This window comes from Orbicella franksi, chromosome 7, assembly GCF_964199315.1.
Source record: "Orbicella franksi chromosome 7, jaOrbFran1.1, whole genome shotgun sequence".
Taxonomy (NCBI): domain Eukaryota; kingdom Metazoa; phylum Cnidaria; class Anthozoa; order Scleractinia; family Merulinidae; genus Orbicella; species Orbicella franksi.
The window spans coordinates 22,439,085-22,459,841 of NC_138151.1; the positions used below are offsets into that span (position 1 = coordinate 22,439,085).

Genomic DNA, 20,757 nt, shown 5'->3' on the forward strand with positions numbered 1-20,757 from the left:
GTACGCAATGCGTGCTGACTAACACCAGACAAGGCTTACTAGCCATGCCATTGTTGTCGGTAGTGCTTCTCAATCATTCTAATCCCAACGGCCCTTTTTTTTTCAATTCTATTTTTCGACAGTTGTCTAGCTTTCCTAGTCAGCGATAATATTACTCATGTGACAACGTTTTTGCGAGAAAAACGTCCTCGTAACATGACGCATGAAATTGAGCTGGTTTGGATTCGTGCGTCAGGAAACGGGGACAAAATGACCTCAATTTCCAATGTCGCATAGTGCACACTACTCTTTCAATCTATCCTCTCTACAACAGACTTGTGAGTCTTAATCCGTTTCGTTTGTACCAGCGTGCGTAATGTCCTCCCAAGATACGTCCTGTGTGTACACACAAAGGGTGTTGTTCCCCAACATGTTCACTAGTGTGTGTTGACCAGTAGGGCGTAAGCAATCGGGTATGAGTGATGTAAGCGTCCAATTACAGGTATCTAATCACAAAAAGTTGTGATTGGATGCCTGTAATTGGACACCTGCGTGATTGCGCACCGATTATACGACAAATAGGTGCACGGAGAACCAATCACAATCGAGCATTTAATTATGGATACTACTACGAATGAAATGACGTCCAGGAGAGATTTTCCTCCATTTATGGCGTTGCTAACTAAGTGGAGTACTTAAGCATTGCTCAGATTCGTGAAAATGCGGCCAATTAAAGTGAGGGTGTCGCGGCTGATATTGGGGAGTTGTCCTCCCTAATTGCCATTTTATTGCAATATGCCACCACATAGACCAGTTAATTGAATAAATCCATTCTACAGGGCGAAATTGAACATATTGGACGAGAGGGAACATGGTTACAAGGATTGAAGTGTTGTTATTGAAGAATTGCTTTCTTGGTAAAATTCTGAACTGTTAGTCGTCATGTTTCCTCTTCGGTTAATATTTTTTTGCGTTTACTACTTTTCTGCAAGATAAAGCAAGCTTACAATAAAACACGATATAGCCGCCGGGACGCTGTCACTTCGATGAAACGAAATCTGTAGGATCCAACAGTACCCAGTGACGAAGTTCACCACTTGCACTTACCGTTGATGTGTTGTTTGCAATATCTCTCGCAATATTCCCTGCCTGCGATATATGCAAACCTTAATAGTCAGGGCCGGGTTGTTCGAAAGCCGGTTAACTTTAATTAACTCAGCATTAAAAGTTAACCGAAGTATTCATTTTTCTTGGATATAAATGCTTTTCACTGCTTATGTTTTTGATAGGTTGAGATTCTTCAAAAAGAACACCAAAGGACAAACTATATAAACAGAAAACCTCACCGAAGAGTTACAAAACTCAAATCAAAATTCTCGCTAATCCTGGGTTAGCTTAATCGGGCTTTGAACAAAGCGGCCCGGCAAGTTCGTGAAAGGAATCAGTTCGTATTATATATCGCGAAAGGATCACCAAGATTTCTTTTCAAGATCAGACACCGCGACGTTACCATAGTCTTACGGAACCGTGTACATAAATATAGAAACTGTTGTCATGGAATTTAAATTCTTATTAAAGTAAACTCGTAAACGCCCATTTTCCTGCAACCTCTTCGGATATTTTCCGATCGAGATAAAACAATTAGAGTGGTACCTCGATACAAAGAAGGGTCAAGATATGTTCCCTACAACGTAACTATGTTTCGTTAGACTGTATCGGGATTTCTTTCCGTATATCTTAGTATTACTGGGGCGAAGAATATCGTTCGTTATAACGAGGACTTCGTTATAAAGAGGTTCGTTAAATCGAATTCTCACTGTAAACAGTTTAGCACACCCGAATAATAACTCTTGTAAATAAAAAAGCACAGTACGCAATAACATCAGACACTATCTGCTCTCCATGCAAGCTGACAAGTTAAACATCGATATTTGCCAATTTTAGTGACAGCCATATATGGACGTGTGTTTATAACATCTTTTCCATAATACTGGCATCTGGCTTTATACAAGCAATTATTGCACAACTGGATGGGCGATAGCAAACGGTATCATCTTGTTTGGGGTAATAAGCGTAAGTTTGCATCTTTGTGGATAAATTTTGATGAGTTAACTCATTCATCATGTTTTCTGATATAAAAGTTGATGTAAACAGATGTACTTTAACTTCTCTCGATGGAGGACTCTTTATTGCTGTGAACTGCTTGATAAGTGTTATTGGAAGTTCAGGGAACATCTTTGTCTGTCTCACCGTCCTGTTTACACCAAGGCTACAAGTTGTGTCAAATTACTGCATCGTGAATTTAGCTTTGGCCGACCTCATAGTCAATGTACTGACTGAGCCGCTAGCTATTGCGATTTTTGTTGGTAAACTTGACGGCACATGTTACGTGAGAGCTGAACACGCCGCTCGTTTTATTGGAAATTTGTCATGTGCAGTATCCTTATTAACTCTGGCGACGATGAGCTTCGATAGATGTTTCGTCATCTTAAAACCTATGAAATATAAACAGGTCGTCACCCCAACTCTTTTAAAGTCCATGCTGATATTTTATTGGTTTTTGGCGTTGATTGTGCCCATCTTGGACGCATTTGTAGAAGACAAACTTGTCTACATACATTTTATTCTTTGCGGGATTATTATTATGTATTCAGTTGTAATTATCTGTTATTCAGCAATCTTCATATCTGTTCAAAAACAGAACTCTGTCAGGCAAAGAGAGCTTCAAAATCACCAATCTGCTAATAACGAAAAGGACAAGAGACTCGCCAAGACTATTGCGCTTGTCATAGGTTTCTTCACAGTGTTTTGGATGCCATTTGGATATCACATTGCTAAGAGCCCACAAAAAAATTACGGACTCAGTTATATAGCTTCAGTTACAGCTAGTTTTGCAAACTCTGCCATTAATCCTTTAATATACTTTTATAGAAACAAATGTTTTCGCGATGCTCTGAGAAGAATTCTTAGTAACTGTCATCGTAGACACATAGTGAACCCTCTACGTGCATCGCTACAAAACCCGACTAACAACAATGCAACACCCACAGCTTTACAAAGAAGGATCCCTTCCAAGAACGTAGGTGATATGAAACTGCAATGAAGATGCCAAATACTGCAGCTTCTTACAGAAGGTTCTGATGAGTTATTAGAGGCATCAAGACAAGAAACCAAACTTTGAACAGATAGACAAAATAAAAGTTATGGTGTGCATCTTATGTTTTGAAGTTGCAAAAAAATTCTGCAGCTATAAGTAGATTTAAAAATTTATTTGAGGAAAGATGTGTAAAACAGTTTCTTTTCATGTTAACTATCATATCTTTATGTCTACAAACTACGTTTAACCTTTTGTGATAGTGCATTCGGTATTGAGCATGAGTCATTTAGCTTCAGCTGTTCTGGTGCACTTGTTTTCGAAGGAAAACACAACAAGAAACTCATCCGCCTCTCAAAGCACCAAAAAATATTTATAGCTCGCGGTGGTAAAAACATGTTGTATCCATGTTTGATCGGTTGATCATCAAAGATTATATGAAGTACTGTTTGTCACTTTGTATATAAGTTATTTTAATAAACGTTGTGCAAAAAGATGCCTCGCTCAAGAAGTGCATTTCCTCATTTCCTTCTTAGCTATTATCATAATATGGGCTTATTGACTGTGGGAGGGTGTGACGGTAAAAATTATTCTGTCGAGGTCTGAACGCAGCCATGGGACTGACAGCAACCAGGTCCGTATAAAATGACCCACAGTTTATCCGTCCGGCCCTAGCTGCTGCATACATTCTCTTACCTTGCTGTCTGTATTGAATTTGATTTTGTTGCGAAGTTGTGAAAATGTCTTGCTAAATTTCCTGAATAGGGTGCGCTAATTTTCAGGCGAGTATTAGGTTACTGGACCGGCCCTGCACACGTCAACAACCGCGCAGTATTTTTCTGTCTGATTGTGTGCGGCAGTAGTATGAGGAGAACACTTGAACGTCTGTTTAACGGCCAAACGGCTGTGCACTGTTTGTGGAGGTTTTGGGCGCAAAAGACTTTTTCTTCTAAGAGTGACTTTCTCATTTTCAAAGCAAGGCGCGAGGATGAAATGGTCTGAAATTTCCTCTTAATAAAACTTCAATTAACATAACTATAACACATGCCGACTTTTATTACAGCTGCCTTGAGGTTGACAACTTCCCTGACGACACGGCAAACATTTCGTCTACTGGACCAACGCAATTTCCGCCTCGTCATACAGTTCATCGAATTGCCGGGGCAATACGCTGATGTAAATTGGATAATTAGGTAGATTATCGGTGTTTTTTGGCTGTATATTTCGCTCTCAGAACAAAATTGGGTTCCCACAAGAAAATAACAGTGTTTACGTGCCTAATTATGTAAATTACGCTGAAAACGTGAGCAGAATATCCCTTGAGGAAGTGAAGCAGACAAAGCAAACTATCCGTACGTTATATAATCGTTTTTGTTGGCGGCTAAATAAAATGCTTTGCAATGAAGTGACAGCTAATTTCTTTTAGTTTTCAACTTCCACATTTGCTGATCTTTTTGTTTTCTGAAGTGAAATGTCAACACAAATTCTTTTGGCACCCCAATGGCGGATATTGTTTAGTACTTCTGGTCGGAAATCGTTTTTCAAATTATGATATTCAATAAGAGCCTCACAGGAGTTTTGCGAAACTAAGGAACGTGGTCATTAAGGGATAATTATTAGATCGAGTTGAAGGAACAAGAGATATCTCTGTTATTCTAAGTTCTTAAGTCTCGGTGATGTATTTTTAGCCTTGTGATTGGTTTACGGACTCTTGGTTGCCAGCTACCATTTCAGCTGAGTTTGACCGCATACGGAAAATAAATCCGGTAAGTGTCATGTATTTTAGGATTTTTCGCCCATAATGGAAAATTTTGTCAGAAAAAACGGCTGAAAACGGCACATTTCCTCGTAGGGGCCAAGCACGGTGCTTGCATAGTAACCCTTTGACGCCCAAGGAGTCATATACGGTACTTAATGGTCGTGCTCTTTGTACCACTTGTGACGTCATCAATTTGAATATTTAACAATTATTCCATGAAACCGCGTTGGATATGAAGTGATAAATAACCAACGAGCGCGTAGCGCGAGTTGGTTATGATCACTTCATATCCAACAAGGTCGAATGGAATAATTGTTTTAGTATATTCTTAATCGGGTTTTTGCCGCCGATTTTTATTTCAACAATTTTACAGAGCGGAAAATTTTTAAACTTGGCGCACTGTTTTCCATATAAGGTAAAACTCCGACTAATGGCTCATAGTCGGAGTTTTTGAGCCAATCAGAGAGCTAGAAATGCAATAGTCGGAGCTGAGAATATACTAACACTAGTTATTAAATTCTCAGCCTCGGATAATGCAATTCTAACTTTCTGCTTGGTTCACTGGATCTCGGTTACCAGCCATTATACCTGCGTTTGACCTTATATGGAAATGAAAGCGGCAAATGTCGCTCGGCATGAGCTTTTTCGCGTGAAGCAAAGGTTCGTCGACAAAAAAAATGGATGAAAAAAAGCACATTCGGTGAGCTATCTACACAGCAAATACATGAAATTATGGACAATGCCGACCCAGTAACAACAAAAAAGCCACAAAGCTCGAGATACGATTTAAGAGGCCCTGCGCCTAAGAAACGACCGATGATTTCCGGCTAAAAAATAAAATCGGCCGATTTTTATCTCTCAAGTAGAGGTTACCGAATACTATTTAAAAATGAATTTCTTTTGTTTCAGTTTCGCTTTAAACCAAAAATATCGAGCCGCAAAGTTTTTCCGTCTGAAAGCAGCAAAATCAGGCCGAAAATAAGCCCCTGCACAAAACTGTTCAGAAATTACTATCGCAACGCAAAATAATGAGAAAACTACACAGTGTTGAAGAAAAAGGCCTTTTAATGTAATATCATTCGATAAACATCAAAAAACTGCCGAAGCGATTAACAAATAAAGTTTCAAATATTGCATATTAAATTAGATGGAGCGTTGGAGCTGATTTTAAAATAATTATTTCTCAAAAGTTCAACGCTTTTGAAAGCAATCACAGTGATGAATGAGACATTGGAGAGATACAAATCACGTTTCTGGAAAAACATTTTTCGGCCAAAGTATATTGACCTTGTACAAAGCGTTCAAAGTTACCGTGTTTACCGTTATCCTGCTACTTCGGCGAAACGCTTCTCTTTTGCCAATACGGCCGTGGATAGCGTGTTAAACGCCACTTTAAACCTTGCTAGGCATTCAAAGACCGTCCTGAGTAGAAGGAAGTAGAATTAAAAGAGAAAGGAAGATGAAAAATACACAGAAAAAGAAAATAACTCGAAATTACCATCTGCTAACGAAAGTTGACTCTGGAAAATGTCGTCGCGTGACAGCGGCCATTGACGTCATTTGTATCAATAGCGGCGGAATCCAAACGAATGCACAAACCACACATACAGCTCGAAATGCCAAGGCTTTCAAAGCAAGGGAATCCTGAGAGAGATCTGGTCGAGAATAATTTTGGCACGTCTGTGTCACATGGCGATCAAAGTTTTCCGCAGCATTATTACGATGGCAATGTGCAAGTGCACAATTATTTGGCTCTTCTCCATGACTCGAACTCGAACGTTTTCAAACTTTCTGGCCAAGGTTATATCTCCTTCATTTGATAAACGTTTCTTGAATTCTACTTGATTGCAATTTCATTCAGCAAATTCGTTTGCTTCGCTCTCAAATGTTTCATTCAACTAATTTTACAAACGGCGCGCATGTCAGGTGATTTCCCACTTGTTGTTGTTTTTGTCACATCGACTTCCGGTCGTTTTGTAAAATTAAAACCCAATAAAATTAAGCTATATTTACAAGAATACAAACGCACCGAATTTAATAAAACAATTATTCCATTCGCGCTTGTTGGATATGAGATTGGTTATAGCCAACTCGGCCCTACGGGCCTCGTTGGCTATTTACCATCTCATATCCAACGCGCGCTCATGGAATAATTGTTAAGTATTCTTGATAAGCAGATGGTAGAGCTAGAATAGACCTATCCGCACAACAGTCGTTCTTGGATATCGACAGCATTTTGACGTAGCAAATTGAAAAACAACGATATCAGTTTTGGTGCAAAAATGGTCGTTAAATGGCCCATTATACCTATACTTGATCAAGGTCCCGTTTCCAGGCTTTGCCCATGATTAACACCCAGCTTTTTAGGACAGGCAGAAAGAATATAAAACGCAAAGGTAGCGAGAGTAAAAGGGCCGAGAAAAAGGAAAGGAAAAGGGCAATAAATAAATTCGGAAAGGGCAATCGCAAAAAAGTCCAAATTTTGGCTTACGCGCATGTATCAAATTAAAATGTTCTACATTTTTGTACCTAATCTTGGAGAAATCTATCTGTTTGGTAAAAAAATAGCTTTTTCATCAAAACTAAGGCCCATTTAGCGCCATGGCAACCAAAAAACTGATTTAACGGTTAAAAACGGGACTTTTTTGCGTACATTTGATCGTCAAAGGGCTAAATAATATTTTAATGTAAATTAAGAAATGATCCTTTCTGCCGATAAATAGTACCGAATCACGAAAATGTCTTTGGTGTTGCTTTCGATCACTTCGTTGTAATTTGAGCGATTTTCGACAATATATTCTATCATGTATAATATAGAGGCAAACCAGCCAAGGCAGGAAACACACTAGTCGACTCGAGGTTCCGGCGCCGGACAATTGGCTCAAAAACGACTTCTGCTGCCATTCTGCTTCGTCGTCCTGTTAAAAGATTCTGTAAAATGAAAAAGCTTATATCTTGTTTCTTTACGGAATAAACAAGTGGATAAAAATCAAATACCATTTTGAAACACAAGACAGACCGTATGAGCGCGGTCAGCATTGGGTACCAGGTTGACAGAATACGTAAAGGGACTGAGAGAGCAGCAGAGAGTCTCAGTCGTAAATTCCATGCAAACACTTTGATACATTTTCAAAATATCAATAATAGGCAAATATTATGCTTGGGTTTATTCCCATGATTTCTTGAGATTCAAAAATGTAGGGAATAATAGCCAATTCCTTCCCGAAAAAGACAAAAAGTCACAAAATTCAGCTTCCCAGAGTTTGATAGAAAAAGATGTAATCAAAAAGCGAAAAAACAAAGCAAAGGAATAGAAAAGGAAAACAGCAAAAAATTTACGGGAAGACCCGAAAATCGACACAAAATTGTTAAGTTACTGAAAACGGATTTTCGGCATATTGACCAGTATGCATTGCGCGCTGTGCAGTATTGAAAAACAATAGAAACCTCGCTATCATGTAAACCAAAACAATTATAATCATAATATATATAACTAGAGTAACTCATTGTATCACCATAAGCTAAGGCATGGCTTTAAGAGTCGAACATAACCCTATCCATATTAATTTTTGATGGCTGAAGACAAAATTGCGGAATCCAGGTGATGTCAGTTTAATAACGCGATTCTACTGCCGTCCAAATAGTTTCTTTTTCTCTTTGTGTTTGCTTAGACAACCTGCATATGGCTTGGAAGAACCTAGTTTTCTTTTTTGTTTCCTTCCTTGCTTTTGCAGCGGGAAGGAAGAGGGGAATAGGGTGTGATGCAAAGGGAAAAACAGGTATCCACATGATTGAAGCTTGAAAGATAACAATGTACTGTGATATTTAATGTTTATACTGACCTGAGACTTGCTGGAACCTGGTTGACATAAAGCAGTTTTAAAAATGCAGTTATATTGTCGCAAACGAAAAAAAAAGCGGTTGAAAGAATGTATATCACTGGGCAGTTCAGTTTCAGTACAGTTTTGTAGTCCCTTAGTATTCCGTTTCGTTATCTTCTTGTTGGGAGATCTCGAGGTCAGGTTTATACAAATAGCCCCAAGCCAATGCCTCTTCTTCATTCTTTCGTGATTGATCCTGAAATCAATAAGAGACGTTAAAACAGAGAAAAGGGCGAAACAACTATATGTGTATGAACGAATTGAGATCACGCTCGTGTTCGTTTTCTGGGGTTATTTCAATTAAATATCGTTTATATGGTTTCAAAAATAATACATCGTCGTGTAAACCCTGTCATCTTTTTACTGACGTAGTAACAGAAATTAATGAGGGAATTAAAAAAACATTTAACGGTCCCATGCTTACCGTTATTAGTTTTTACAAAGCGGCGTATAGTATTCATTACTCGAATTAGCTCCCTGGGCGATTATAACATACTTGGCATTGTTATTATGTTATTACTCACCTTTTCCAGTAGATCTACTGCGCTTCACCAGGAAAGAGAGCATAACTATGAATAAAATGGCTCCCCCAATTCCTGCTAACAAGCAAACCAACATGGTTGTTGAAAGTCCGTCGTTTCCTCCATTGTCCGTCTCAGTTTTCCATTTCTTTGAATTTCCTGGAATAAATAGAAAGTGATCCACGTAACAAGTATAGAAATCCACACGAGCAGTATGTTTTTGGTCAGAATATTTCCGTCTCCTGGATGGGTTACTGAGATAAGGGCTTTCACGAGAAAATTCACGAGAAAAGCGGAGCCAAATTATCATTAATTTTGCTTAATTATCCTCGGTATGGTTTGAAAAAGCACTCAGACTGTAAACTCAGGGGTAGCAAAATAGCTGATAAGGTCAGGTTAACAATACCTTTGAATTTATCAGAATATTGTAGGAACACAAAGAAATCAATCCGTGACAGTAAATTTTACTTTCATTCCTCCATAGGAAAAAAAAAGATGGTGACTAGCACATTTACCCATAATTCTTAGCGCACGAAAACTTAAAAACAATGCTTATAAAAACGTACAGAAAAGTTCTAAAATCTTCAAACCTAGCACACAAAATGTTGTTAGCACAGGAACAAATATTGCAAAAATATGGCTTTCGTTGTGCTTTATGGGCTGTGTAAGGCTCGCATTGTATTGTGATAAAATGTGCAGCCGCCATCTTTTTTCCAACAGAGGATTACGCAGAGAGATAGATAGAGAAATAGACAACTTTATTTAAAAGTAAAAATCTATAGGTAAATTTTTAGGGTAGTCCCTTCAGGGAGCTTACAAAGCATCTATGCTATCAATAGGAGTCCTGAAGCTATTACGCAACATAGAATACACAATAGAGAGAGTACAACAAAAGCATCATCTTCATCCTTTGTAACAACCTTTTCATAAGCTGAAAAGCCATAGCCTACAGCGTTGGTGGCCTGTACTCGGACCTGGTAACTAGTGTCGGGTTTTAACCCATATATGGTGCAGCTATTGTTTGCTACATCAGCACAGTTGATCACATTATTTGGATTGTTGTCGTCAACTGCTTGAACCAGGTAGCCAATCACAGGTTTTCCTACACTGTTTAAAGGGGCTTTCCAAGACACTCGGATAAAAGAACTTCCAATTTCCAAATGCGTTATTATTGGTGGATCAGGGATAGCTATAGCAAATAAGAGGATCAAAAGAAAGAATAAAACAAATTTAACAGTTTTGCTCAAGTTCTAACGATAAGTTTAATTTTTTTCAGAATTAAAGATTACTGTTTGATAAAAATGGCATTGCTTGTGACTGGAAATGCATCACGAAAAGAAATAAATGAATCATTTGTAAGTGAAGTACTTTACCAAGTTGAACGAGCTCGAAGCTTCTAGTGTCGTGTCCAAGATTATTCCATGCGTAACACGAGTAACTGGTGAAATCTGATTGGCTGGTAGGTGTTACAGTTAAAGTACTCTGTGAGGTTGTTTTAGAGAATATGACGTCGGTCACCACGCCTTTCCCAGACCAGTGAATGGTAGGCCGAGGAAAACCCTCCGCCTGGCACTGGATTCTAGTCTCGTGTCCAATCCATGAACTGACATTTTTCTTGCTAGAAAGAACTGTCGGTTTATCTGGTTAGAAAAATGAAAACGAATGACTTTTTCTTTATATACACGATACATTGTGTCAGTTAAAAAGCCGGCCCATTTTGATCAATTTTTGATCAATTAGAGACGAGGCTTTCTCTCCATATCGTCCTTTTCTCCGTCAACTCAAGACGCAAGTGTCATACAAGGCCTTGCGAAGGACTAACAAACCACCTTGGAAAACCTCTATTTTTTTGTCAACACTTAAAAGGAAGGAAATTGATTTTGGCTGGTAGCAATGGTATATCGAAAATCGGTGAAAACTTCAGCGATGTGTCTTGCTCTCTCCGACTTCATTTGTAGGGCCTGTATGATAATAGCGATAATCTATAAAACCACAACTTACAATTGACGAGCACATTAGCTTGAGAGGTAACAGGTTTGCCAAACCCATTGGAAGCGATACATCGATAACTCCCTGCGTGACTTCTGTTGGCGTGACTGATGAACAGAACGCTTTCTGCTGTTAGCTCTTTGTTATTGTCATGATACCAAGAAACATTCGCAGGTGGATTTCCACCAATATTACATGTTAGCAACAGTGGATCGCTTTCGTTTACGGTTTGGTTGTGTGGTCCATCAATGACAAACGGAGGGCCTGATGTGAAAAGTGTGGTAACAAAAGTAGTCCTTGATATAAGTAGAACAATATTTATATTTGTGGAGATATTTTTACACTTCACAATACATCACACACCACTCCTTACCACACCACACCACACCTCAACCCACCCCGCGCAACCCCAGTTCATTTCACCCCACCCTACTGCACCGCACTGCACCCCGACCCACCACACTACACCAAACCACACCATACCATATCACACCACACCTCATATGTAAGAACTGTACGAACGCAGTATTTACCGTTTACTGTGCCAATACCGATTCGATTTAGTGCCCTCCCTCCAATAAGCGCCCCCTCTCGGATAAGCGCCCCCCTTCCAGTGCGTTTTTATTAATAAACGCCCCTATTCCAATAGGAGTCGCCATTCCAATAAGCGCCCCTAAAGATATATGTTTTTACTTTGCTTTTACTTTGCTTAATTTGAATTCTTAAAATATTAATTTAATATCATAATATTATAGCGCCGTCAGAGTATGTATCAATGGAGGTTCATCTTACTTAATTGCTTACATACGTAATGCCGCATTACAAAAACAGTGGTCTTCGTCTGAGTTTCTCAACTATTATGTCTGATCATCGAAGATGCCGCACCAGAAAACTTTTTTTTACCTATTGATGTACCGAAACTGACCCTGTCAAAGTTGTCGGCGTCAAAATAGATTAAAATTCCCTCTCGTTAACTGAACATTTACCGTATATTTGTTACTGTCACAGTTTCTGTTATTGTTCCTTTTTTAATGAATACCGTATTAAAGTTTTGTTTTGAACATTCGGTTGTTTCTCCAAAAAGCAATAAGTGCCCAATCCCGAGTAAGCGAAATGTCTCGAATAAGCGCCCTCCCTTGAGGTACCTAAAGTAAATAAGCGCCCCGGGCGCTAAATAGGATCATTACTGTAACAAGGAAAAACATATCTAAGACACAAATCTCCCTGCATCTTACCTTGCACCGTAAGGTTTAACATAGCACTAGAACCACGCCCAGGTGCATTCTGTGGAACACATTCATAGGCGCCTTGGTCACGATAACTGACTTGTGTTATGTTCAAAGATCGAACAATTCCTTTCTGTACAACAACACCATCTTTGTAAAAAGTATAATTATAAGGTGGTGGGTTGGATTTCGTCCTACACGTGATTGTAACCGAGGAGTTAAATGTTATTATGCTGGATTTTTCAGATGACTGTAAACTGGTATTCAAAGGCTTATCTGCAAAAAGTATAATGAAACAGAAATGTTGTGTTTCTCTAAAATTGATTTATATATCTACTGTCTTTACAGTTTGTTTTAAGTTTAAGCTTTGAACGGGATTCGAATCCAGCCTCTGCTATACCGTTGCATAGCACTCACACCTGAACTATCGAGCCAACTAAGAGCTAGTCAATTTATTAGACAAACAAATTCTAGGATTCAGAACTCGCGACCTATGAGATGCTTGAAAAGAAAGTAAATACCAAATATTGACAGCTTTGCTATTTCCAGCTTTCTTGTCAATAACATACATACTCACACCAAACATCCACAGCAGCTGTTCTTGAGTCAATCCCCAAGAAATTACTCGCTGTGCAAAGATAAACTCCTGTGTGTGATTTTTGCGTTGTTAGTATCATAAGTCGTCCATCTTCTCTCTGCAGTGTTTGATTGGTGCCCAGTAATTTCCAAGTAATAACTGGCTGAGGGTTTCCGTCACCATGGCAATAGAGTTTCAGTGTAGCACCTTCGTTGATTGTTACTCTTGGTCCGGCGACATTCGTTATCGTAGGAGAGTCTTCACAAAAATAAACAACGAAAGAATTTCAAGATGCATTCCGAGAGAGGAACATTGGCGGTAGGAAAACCTTTGCTAATTCTTATGAAAAGTCCGGGCTAACACAATTAATACGCTAAATCATCATTATTTAGGGAAATTACTTGCCAAACCTGAAATAACACTAAATACTTTTAAAAGTTTCTTGTACTCACTAAAACACAGCTAACGCGAAAACCCCTTTATATTCTGCTTTGTATTGAAATCAGTTTGAACAGTCTTTGCTTTATTTGATTGAAATTAATATTTTTAGAATGCCGTATAGTATATTGTTATTGTAGTATATTGTCGTTTTTTCCTTGTCATTCTAGACGTTCAGTTAGAAGGCATGCATTTTGCACTGAAAAGTTTAAAATCAAGCTTCAATTTTACATAATTTTCTTTCAATTTTACAGTGGTTACTGTTTATACTCACAATACACATTTAGAAATGCAGTATCTATGATGGGCCCTGATATTCCATTACGTGCTGTACATTGATAATTTCCAGTGTCATTTCTCTGGACAGCTTTTATTTCAAGCCTGTCTCCGTTGTAGACTTCTCCACTAGACATGGCTGTCCAAGTGACGTTAGGAGGTGGGCTCCCTGTGGCGCTACATATAAAAAGGGCGGGGCGTCCTTCCGTAACGTTCAGCACATGTGGAATCACAAGAACAGCTGGCTTCTCTGAAAATGTCAAAAAATACATGTAAAACGTAGTTTTAATTAAGCCATTCAAATATGAAACTCGTTCAAGACCAGACTTGCGAAAAACTTGACTCAAACGTCCATAAAACTAAACTGAAAATGATCTAAATTGACAGCCATGTGATCAATTTACTGGGCTTTATTTTAGAGACATACTTAGTAGCAAAACCATGTACAAAGATGTTTTCTTTAGGAAATGTTTGGTATCAGATCAGGGAACCACAGCCGCTTTATATAATGATGAGTTCCATTCAAGAGAACGTTTTTTTCAGAAAGAAACGTTTTTGAATTGATTTTCTTTAAGTTAGACTAATGAGTTACTCTAAGAGAACTAACATGTCAACATTATTTCTTTCCGTTAACAAACTGCCGAGCAATAACTCTTACTCAGAAGTCTACCTTGTAGCTTGAAAAAATATATATATCTGCGTAGAATAGTTTAAACTGTTTTGCTTGTATAAATTATAGGCGAATCTTTGCTGACGTCATTGTTTACATTTTTCCCCATTAACATACGACTTTGCGCATAGAAGGCATCATGCTAGACGTGATTTTACTAGAAAAACGTAAAGAGCTTGTGAAACTTAGTAAGTGATGAGATTTTTGGCTCTTTGGGTGTAATATTCGGGGAGAAATTGGCTTTCAAAAACATCAAAATTTCTGTGTTGCAAAAGCGCTAATGAGCTCACACATTCTTTGTAAAATTTTGAGCTTTTAAACCCTCGTCGCACAAAAAGTATTCAATACATCGCGCTCAAATTCCTTAGGACAGTTAATCGTGCTGTGCCCTTCCAATATTCAGTATTAATCTCTTTGTAGCTCCATCAGAAACTGTATCGCTTATGGTAATGAGGCAAATATTGTAAACAAAGATTCTCCTATACATCAGCTATATTGAGACTCACCGTAAACAGTAAAACTGACACTTCTCCGTTCTCCGACACCGAGGGTATTTCTTGGCTCGCACGTGTAAATACCGGCGTGGCGTGGCTTGACGTTACATATTTTGTGATATCCGGACTTATTTTTCCTAATTATCTTGCCGTTGTGATATATCACATATGTAGCAGGAGATGGCCTGCTGACTGAGGAGCAGCTGAATACAACACTGTCGTTAACCCAAGCCGTGTTATCGGATGAACAGGAAATAAATGATGTGTTCATGGGACTATGGTCTAAAGTAAGAGAACAGAAGGAAAAATACCTTACGTAGGTAGGTCTTTGGAAGCTGAGAAGACAAGCCCGTCCACTCCAACTCAAATAAAATGAGTTATCAGTTTTGTGATTCATGGAAAGCGAATCACAAATTTTAATCTTTACAAAGAAGAGTGTTACTTTAACGCACTTGGATCTATGCTAAAAAATTTTAATCTCGAGCATGTTAAAACCAGATTTTCTTTGATTAAAATGCAAACAAATCAAACGAAAACAAGCTGTGTCACAATGTTTGATTAATATCAAGTTAAGAATTGCTTAGGTAGAAATGAAAGGGAGGGGGTAGGCACAAGATGGCTTGGAGGTGATCAATATATGTGTTTTACGATAAATTTTCGAAGTTACGATCCTTTTTAAAAATATTATGTTTCACTAAAACCCCGCCTTAACGTCTGACATTTTGAATGCTAGCTTTCTGTATGGATACGTATCTTGCTCTGTATATAAGTTTTCACTTCTATGACGTCTTCTAAAACACTACTTTTTAGACCAAACATCTTCGTGATAATTTCCTAGGTTGGTTTGCTGGCTTGGTTTAGTATCTAGATCTAGGAACAGTCGAGCCAGGAGGTGCCCGAGATACAATATGGGACGAGTTGGAGCGGTGCGTGAGAGCGAGGACACAAGCGCGGCGCAAACCGAGGAAAAACCAGAATGGTATATATCATATAGCGAAGCTATGATTATTAACACATGGAGTTGTATGAGACGGGGAATAACGGGGTATGATTGAAAAGTTCAGGTTTCCCCTGGGGATAGTGCACAAACAGTGAGGCCAATTGTAAAGAGGAACACCTACGTTTAACGAATACATGTGCTGTTGATATGCTGTGCAAACCGATTCCATTTGTAGCTGTACAGCGGTATGTCCCTTCGCTTGTCTTGCCTGTTATAACTAGTTCGAGTTTATTGTCAGCTGACAGAATTACTGACTGGTTACCGTCTGTAGTCCAAGTGACGTTTGGAGAGGGATTTCCTGACGTTAGACATGTTAGTGTTATGGCGTCACTTTGATTGACAGTAACATTTCTTGGAATGACTTGTGCTGTTGGTTGATCTGTTGAAAAAGATTCCAAAAATGTTTAACATCTAAGAGTAGTCTTATAGTTAACTGAAGCTGATCCGTGCCTTTTGATTGGCCGATATTTCACTGAAAACGACGGTATACTTTAGGTATTAAAAACGTTCGCAGCCATCACAAAACATGTACGACAACTGAGAAGTCTGAGTTTTGAAAAGGGGAGTTCGTTAACAACTCTAGGAATAATGTCTTATTTATACTGCTCAAGTATGAGGCCCGCTTGAAAAGTCTGGCCATTATAACATGTTTGCCCTCAGTGCGACTCATGAGTTCAGTGATTGACCTGCACTGAAACATCCTCCAATACCACTTGTATTAACCCTGAGTTATCTTTGCATTGAATACAATGCTCGGCGTACCTTTTGAATCCGTGTCGTGTCCAAGCGGCACTTAAATGGACGAATACATGATCGTAAAGCGAGCACCAAAACAAATTAAGGCGCCATCATTCGTGCCAAAACTAGGGGAATAAGATGACTTTTTCTAGCCGCAACATTCAATGAAAATTTTCGAACCTCATGGCTTTGGAAGGATATACTGAGACTATATCTTAGAGTGACGCTTAAACCTACAAAGTACGTTTATTCTGAACTCCACTGATTTGTTTCCAACGCTGTTCTTTGCTATGCATTCATACAGTCCTGTACCATCTCTGGACACGTTAGGAAGACTGAGGTATTCTCCTAGAGGAAACATCATTTCTTTATCCTTCCTGCGCCACTTGATGATAGGGCGTGGTTGACCAGAAGCATTGCAGAATGACAGCAGGTCAGTAAATTCTATGATTGACGTATTTATAGGATGGATGGAAATGGCTGGAGGGGCTGCAATGAAGGGGAAAAAAAGCACAAGACACTCAATATAATAATTTGAGGTTAAGTCTGCAGTGGGCCTGAGTGTTCCATATTTTGAGAGTTTTATCTCTCACAGGAAAACTATATAACCCAAAACAAAACAGGGCTTGTGCCATGACTGCTCCATTTAATCGCGGAGTAACCGCTAACCGCGGCTTATTTTAATCGGCTTTCGAACAACCAGGACCAGAACTTTAACTATATGGCCACGAAGCCTTCCACACTATTAGTCTGTAACTTCTTGTTCATTTATTATTTTTTTTGTGCTATATTCTACTGTGCTATATTTCACTTCAGAGTCTTCCATCTCGCCAGGGTTTTATTTTTATAAATCTGGGCGTTCTTTTGGGTTGTCACCTTTAAACGTTGGCTAAGTAGGAATGAAAATTTGCCAATAAGCTCTCAAAGCTTGGCAATTAATTTGTTACTTGTCACCTAAAATTCTGCAATTATTTCGTTGTTAGCTGTTTTACTGTCCAGAACGCCTAAATTGCTTTATTTTTTTAAAAAAAATTAATTATAGTCATATTTTTAGATGCCTGTAAATAATGCATGATTTTGTCTCCACGAAGAAAAACCATTCTGAACCTTAAGGCCACTGCTAACTTTGGAAAAACAATACTGACTGAGAAAGCCAAATTAATTTTCGCTTCAGAATGACAATTACATTCAAGAGCAATAGCGACATAAGTGGTATGCGTCATTCATTTGTTGGTGAAGTACAAACCAACCGTCAGAGAAACATTTTCACTTCATTTAATTCCAACTCAAGACTCTCTTTTATTAAAGGGTTTTCCTGCCAATTTCTATTTAGCAAACTTACTTGGCAGTGACGATAGGTAATTGGTTGTAGCTGCAGCTGGACCACTGCCTTTATTATATGATTGAGAAAATTACTTCATTTTGATTGGCTGAGAGGAGGCCACTTTATCGTTAATTTGCACTGCAGTGCAAATTAACGAGCGGGCGTTTATAATTTTCTCTGTCATATATTAAATAACTAATTGTCTGAAAGTTCGAACAATTAAGGATTGACACTACTCGTGATATCTGAAAATTCTTTCAAATTGCACTCGCCTAAAGGTTCGTGCAAATAGACCCTTTGCACGATCCGGTCACATGGTACGGAATTAATTATGCTGGGACGCAAGTTACGCAGTGGGACCTCCAAAACAAAGGAACTTGTACCAGTCCAGCCCGACTTTCCTTTGTTTTGGAAGTCCCACTGCCTAACTTGCGTCCCAGCGTAATTAATTCCGTACCATGTGACCGGATCCTGCAAAGGGCCTATTTTAAGAGAATTTCAAATATCTAAAGGGATGTAAGTCCTTGATTGCATACATAGATATACTTTATTTAAGACAGCACTTTTGTTTCATAGTACCTGCTGGCGGCAAGACAGGAGAAGATCTGGAGATAAGATAAATACTCGTCGTAATCTAGAAATCCCCGATGGTTATCTACTTTATTACAAGACCCTCCTTGAAATTTAATGCAAATTTCGAACATTTAAGTTGTTTTGGTGGTGCTAATTTCATGTAGCGTTAAATTAAACGACCTTAAGAAAGTGGCTTTTTAATTTTCAAGGCACTAAATTTTATTATTTTGACGCAAAATTCTGAATCGAGTCCTGCCGAATGTGGATTAAATGGCTTCACACATTCAAATCTAAATCTATCTTTTCCAGGAATTTCATGTCCCGTTTCGTTGTTATCTTTACACTTTGCCAGTGATGTCGAGCGATCTAACTCCACCCTATCTTGACTGTTATTTATTTCGATCCTGTTGGTGTCACAAAAAGATCTTCAGTCTGTTTTCAGTTGCATCAACTTTTTTGTAAAGATATTTCTCAATTATGTGGCAATTTTAAACTTGCGTTAGTCACGTTAATTCAAAATACGTTAATAAACTAAGTAGTTAATTTCCTATAATAAGCCAAAGGTGCAACGCAGAATTTCTGTGACTTCAATTTGTAATCAAACATTTATTTCAGGCTTAAAGTGTACTTATAGAACCGCTTAAAAAAACGCTGGAGAGATGGAAGGTCATTAATTTAAAAGGTAAGGGTTCCACTTTTTTCTCAAAAAATATATTAAAAAAATACTCTTTACATGATAAAGGATCCTGTGACACGCGAAGAACTGTTGCTGTAACAACACTTATAAGTAAAAATATTTCGAAGCATTCTCTTTGACACAAAATATTTCAATATTCACCCCCACAATACTTGCGATACTGGTTGTTTAGTGAAATGCTGACCTGCTATGATGTGCAGAACGTTTCTAATAATCACTGAGAACCAGCAGGTGCTGCAGCGAAGGGCGATCTTAGTTAATGTGTTGTCCTCGTTGTCAGGAATAAAACAATTAAAAGAAATAATTATTTAACGCCAGCATATATATCAAACTTATTAATCAGTGGAACAACTTCTTCCACTGATTACTTGAGACAACTAGAGAGTTCGAATAATCTGCCGGAGGCCCAAAAATATACTCACAAAGCATTGCGCCTTGAAAATGAAAATGTTTAATGTGACACGAGGGTGACACTACCGTGAATTTGACGTTTATTACGACCAACTGAGAAATTGGAAAGTCACCAGTTGACAAACGTTTTACTTTCCCCGCAAGATGTTTGAAATTCGGCCAAACACGATAATTATGTTGTGAGAAATTTGGCATCTGATGAATGGACTGGAACTGCCTACTGTTGGTAAAGAAGGCCGACGGGTTTAATGGAAGCTATATAGTAACAATTTGTTGCTTTAATCCCTCGGCTTGAAACGATCCAGTTGCATTTAAGGTTTCGTGGATAGCTACGTTACAGAATGGATTAGCGGTGAAAAAATGTTGATGTTTCACTGATGTTTCACGGGACCCAGTCAGGGAAGGCGACTAAAAAACATCACGTTTTTCTGCCTCGCAGAAAATGATAGGCTCTTCAAAGAACAATGTTATGTCTAAAAGACAGCATTTTATTTGTGGTGCAGTTTTATCTTTAGCAGTTTGTGGTAGCGTCTTACCGGTATGCAACGCAAGTGCTGGTATTAGAAAGGAACCCAACGGTCGCTTCAATGAATTCGACACCTTACTAACAGTATTGGCACTTCTTCTGTGTATTGGAGGCATCTTCATGTGTGCATGGTTTACATGTTGTGGTCATCACGATTATTTCACTATCCTGGATCAGCGGAGATTTCAGCAACAAGCTCTTCACAGCAATGAAGTATGAATTGTTTTTCTCAGAAACGGAATACTTAATGTGTCATAATCAACGACTGTTTAATTATTCGAACCCACAAAACAGTAATGTATATATATCTTCACTATGAAAATCAGGGAAAGCACTCTCCCGATGTTACATATAAATTGCAGATTTCAACTGACTCCTATAAATATGTTTGTTTTCAGCTATGCATGTATTATTTTTATTAATGCTCAACGTTGTTGCGCGGGAGCAGAAAACCGCAAAATGATTTTTGTTTTAACCAAAGTTCGTTAAATTCAATTAACGTTTTATTAGGTTTTGTTCGAATACTTCTCAAATTTAAGCAGGCATAAAGAACTCTGGAACTACAAAACTACTTTTTTTTTTAT

General features: G+C 38.4%; 4 protein-coding genes across 4 annotated transcripts; 1 reads left to right on the top strand and 3 right to left on the bottom strand.

The window, feature by feature from the left end:
- Window positions 1–34: 34 nt before the first annotated feature.
- Window positions 35–5,024, top strand: LOC145492399 (adenosine receptor A2b-like). The gene has a single exon (XM_081471846.1). It carries the CDS (start codon window positions 2,102–2,104, stop codon window positions 3,080–3,082), a length of 981 nt encoding a protein of 326 aa, XP_081327972.1. The 5' UTR covers window positions 35–2,101; the 3' UTR covers window positions 3,083–5,024.
- Window positions 5,025–8,428: 3,404 nt separating this feature from the next.
- On the bottom strand, window positions 8,429–16,578 carry LOC145492558 (roundabout homolog 1-like). The gene is made up of 6 exons (XM_081472003.1): window positions 14,917–16,578; window positions 13,739–13,990; window positions 13,027–13,284; window positions 10,131–10,423; window positions 9,238–9,382; window positions 8,429–8,909 (listed from the first exon to the last, which is right to left on the bottom strand). The coding sequence occupies exons 1-6, from the start codon at window positions 15,299–15,301 to the stop codon at window positions 8,890–8,892; spliced, it is 1,353 nt and encodes a 450-aa protein (XP_081328129.1). The 5' UTR covers window positions 15,302–16,578; the 3' UTR covers window positions 8,429–8,889.
- Window positions 10,817–13,008, bottom strand: LOC145492522 (neuronal growth regulator 1-like). Its single transcript, XM_081471990.1, has 2 exons — window positions 12,459–13,008; window positions 10,817–11,487 (listed from the first exon to the last, which is right to left on the bottom strand). Exons 1-2 carry the CDS (start codon window positions 12,478–12,480, stop codon window positions 11,183–11,185), a joined length of 327 nt encoding a protein of 108 aa, XP_081328116.1. The 5' UTR covers window positions 12,481–13,008; the 3' UTR covers window positions 10,817–11,182.
- Window positions 15,913–20,289, bottom strand: LOC145493669 (limbic system-associated membrane protein-like). Its single transcript, XM_081473140.1, has 3 exons — window positions 20,184–20,289; window positions 16,880–17,131; window positions 15,913–16,283 (listed from the first exon to the last, which is right to left on the bottom strand). The coding sequence occupies exons 1-3, from the start codon at window positions 20,287–20,289 to the stop codon at window positions 15,913–15,915; spliced, it is 729 nt and encodes a 242-aa protein (XP_081329266.1).
- Window positions 20,290–20,757: the final 468 nt, after the last annotated feature.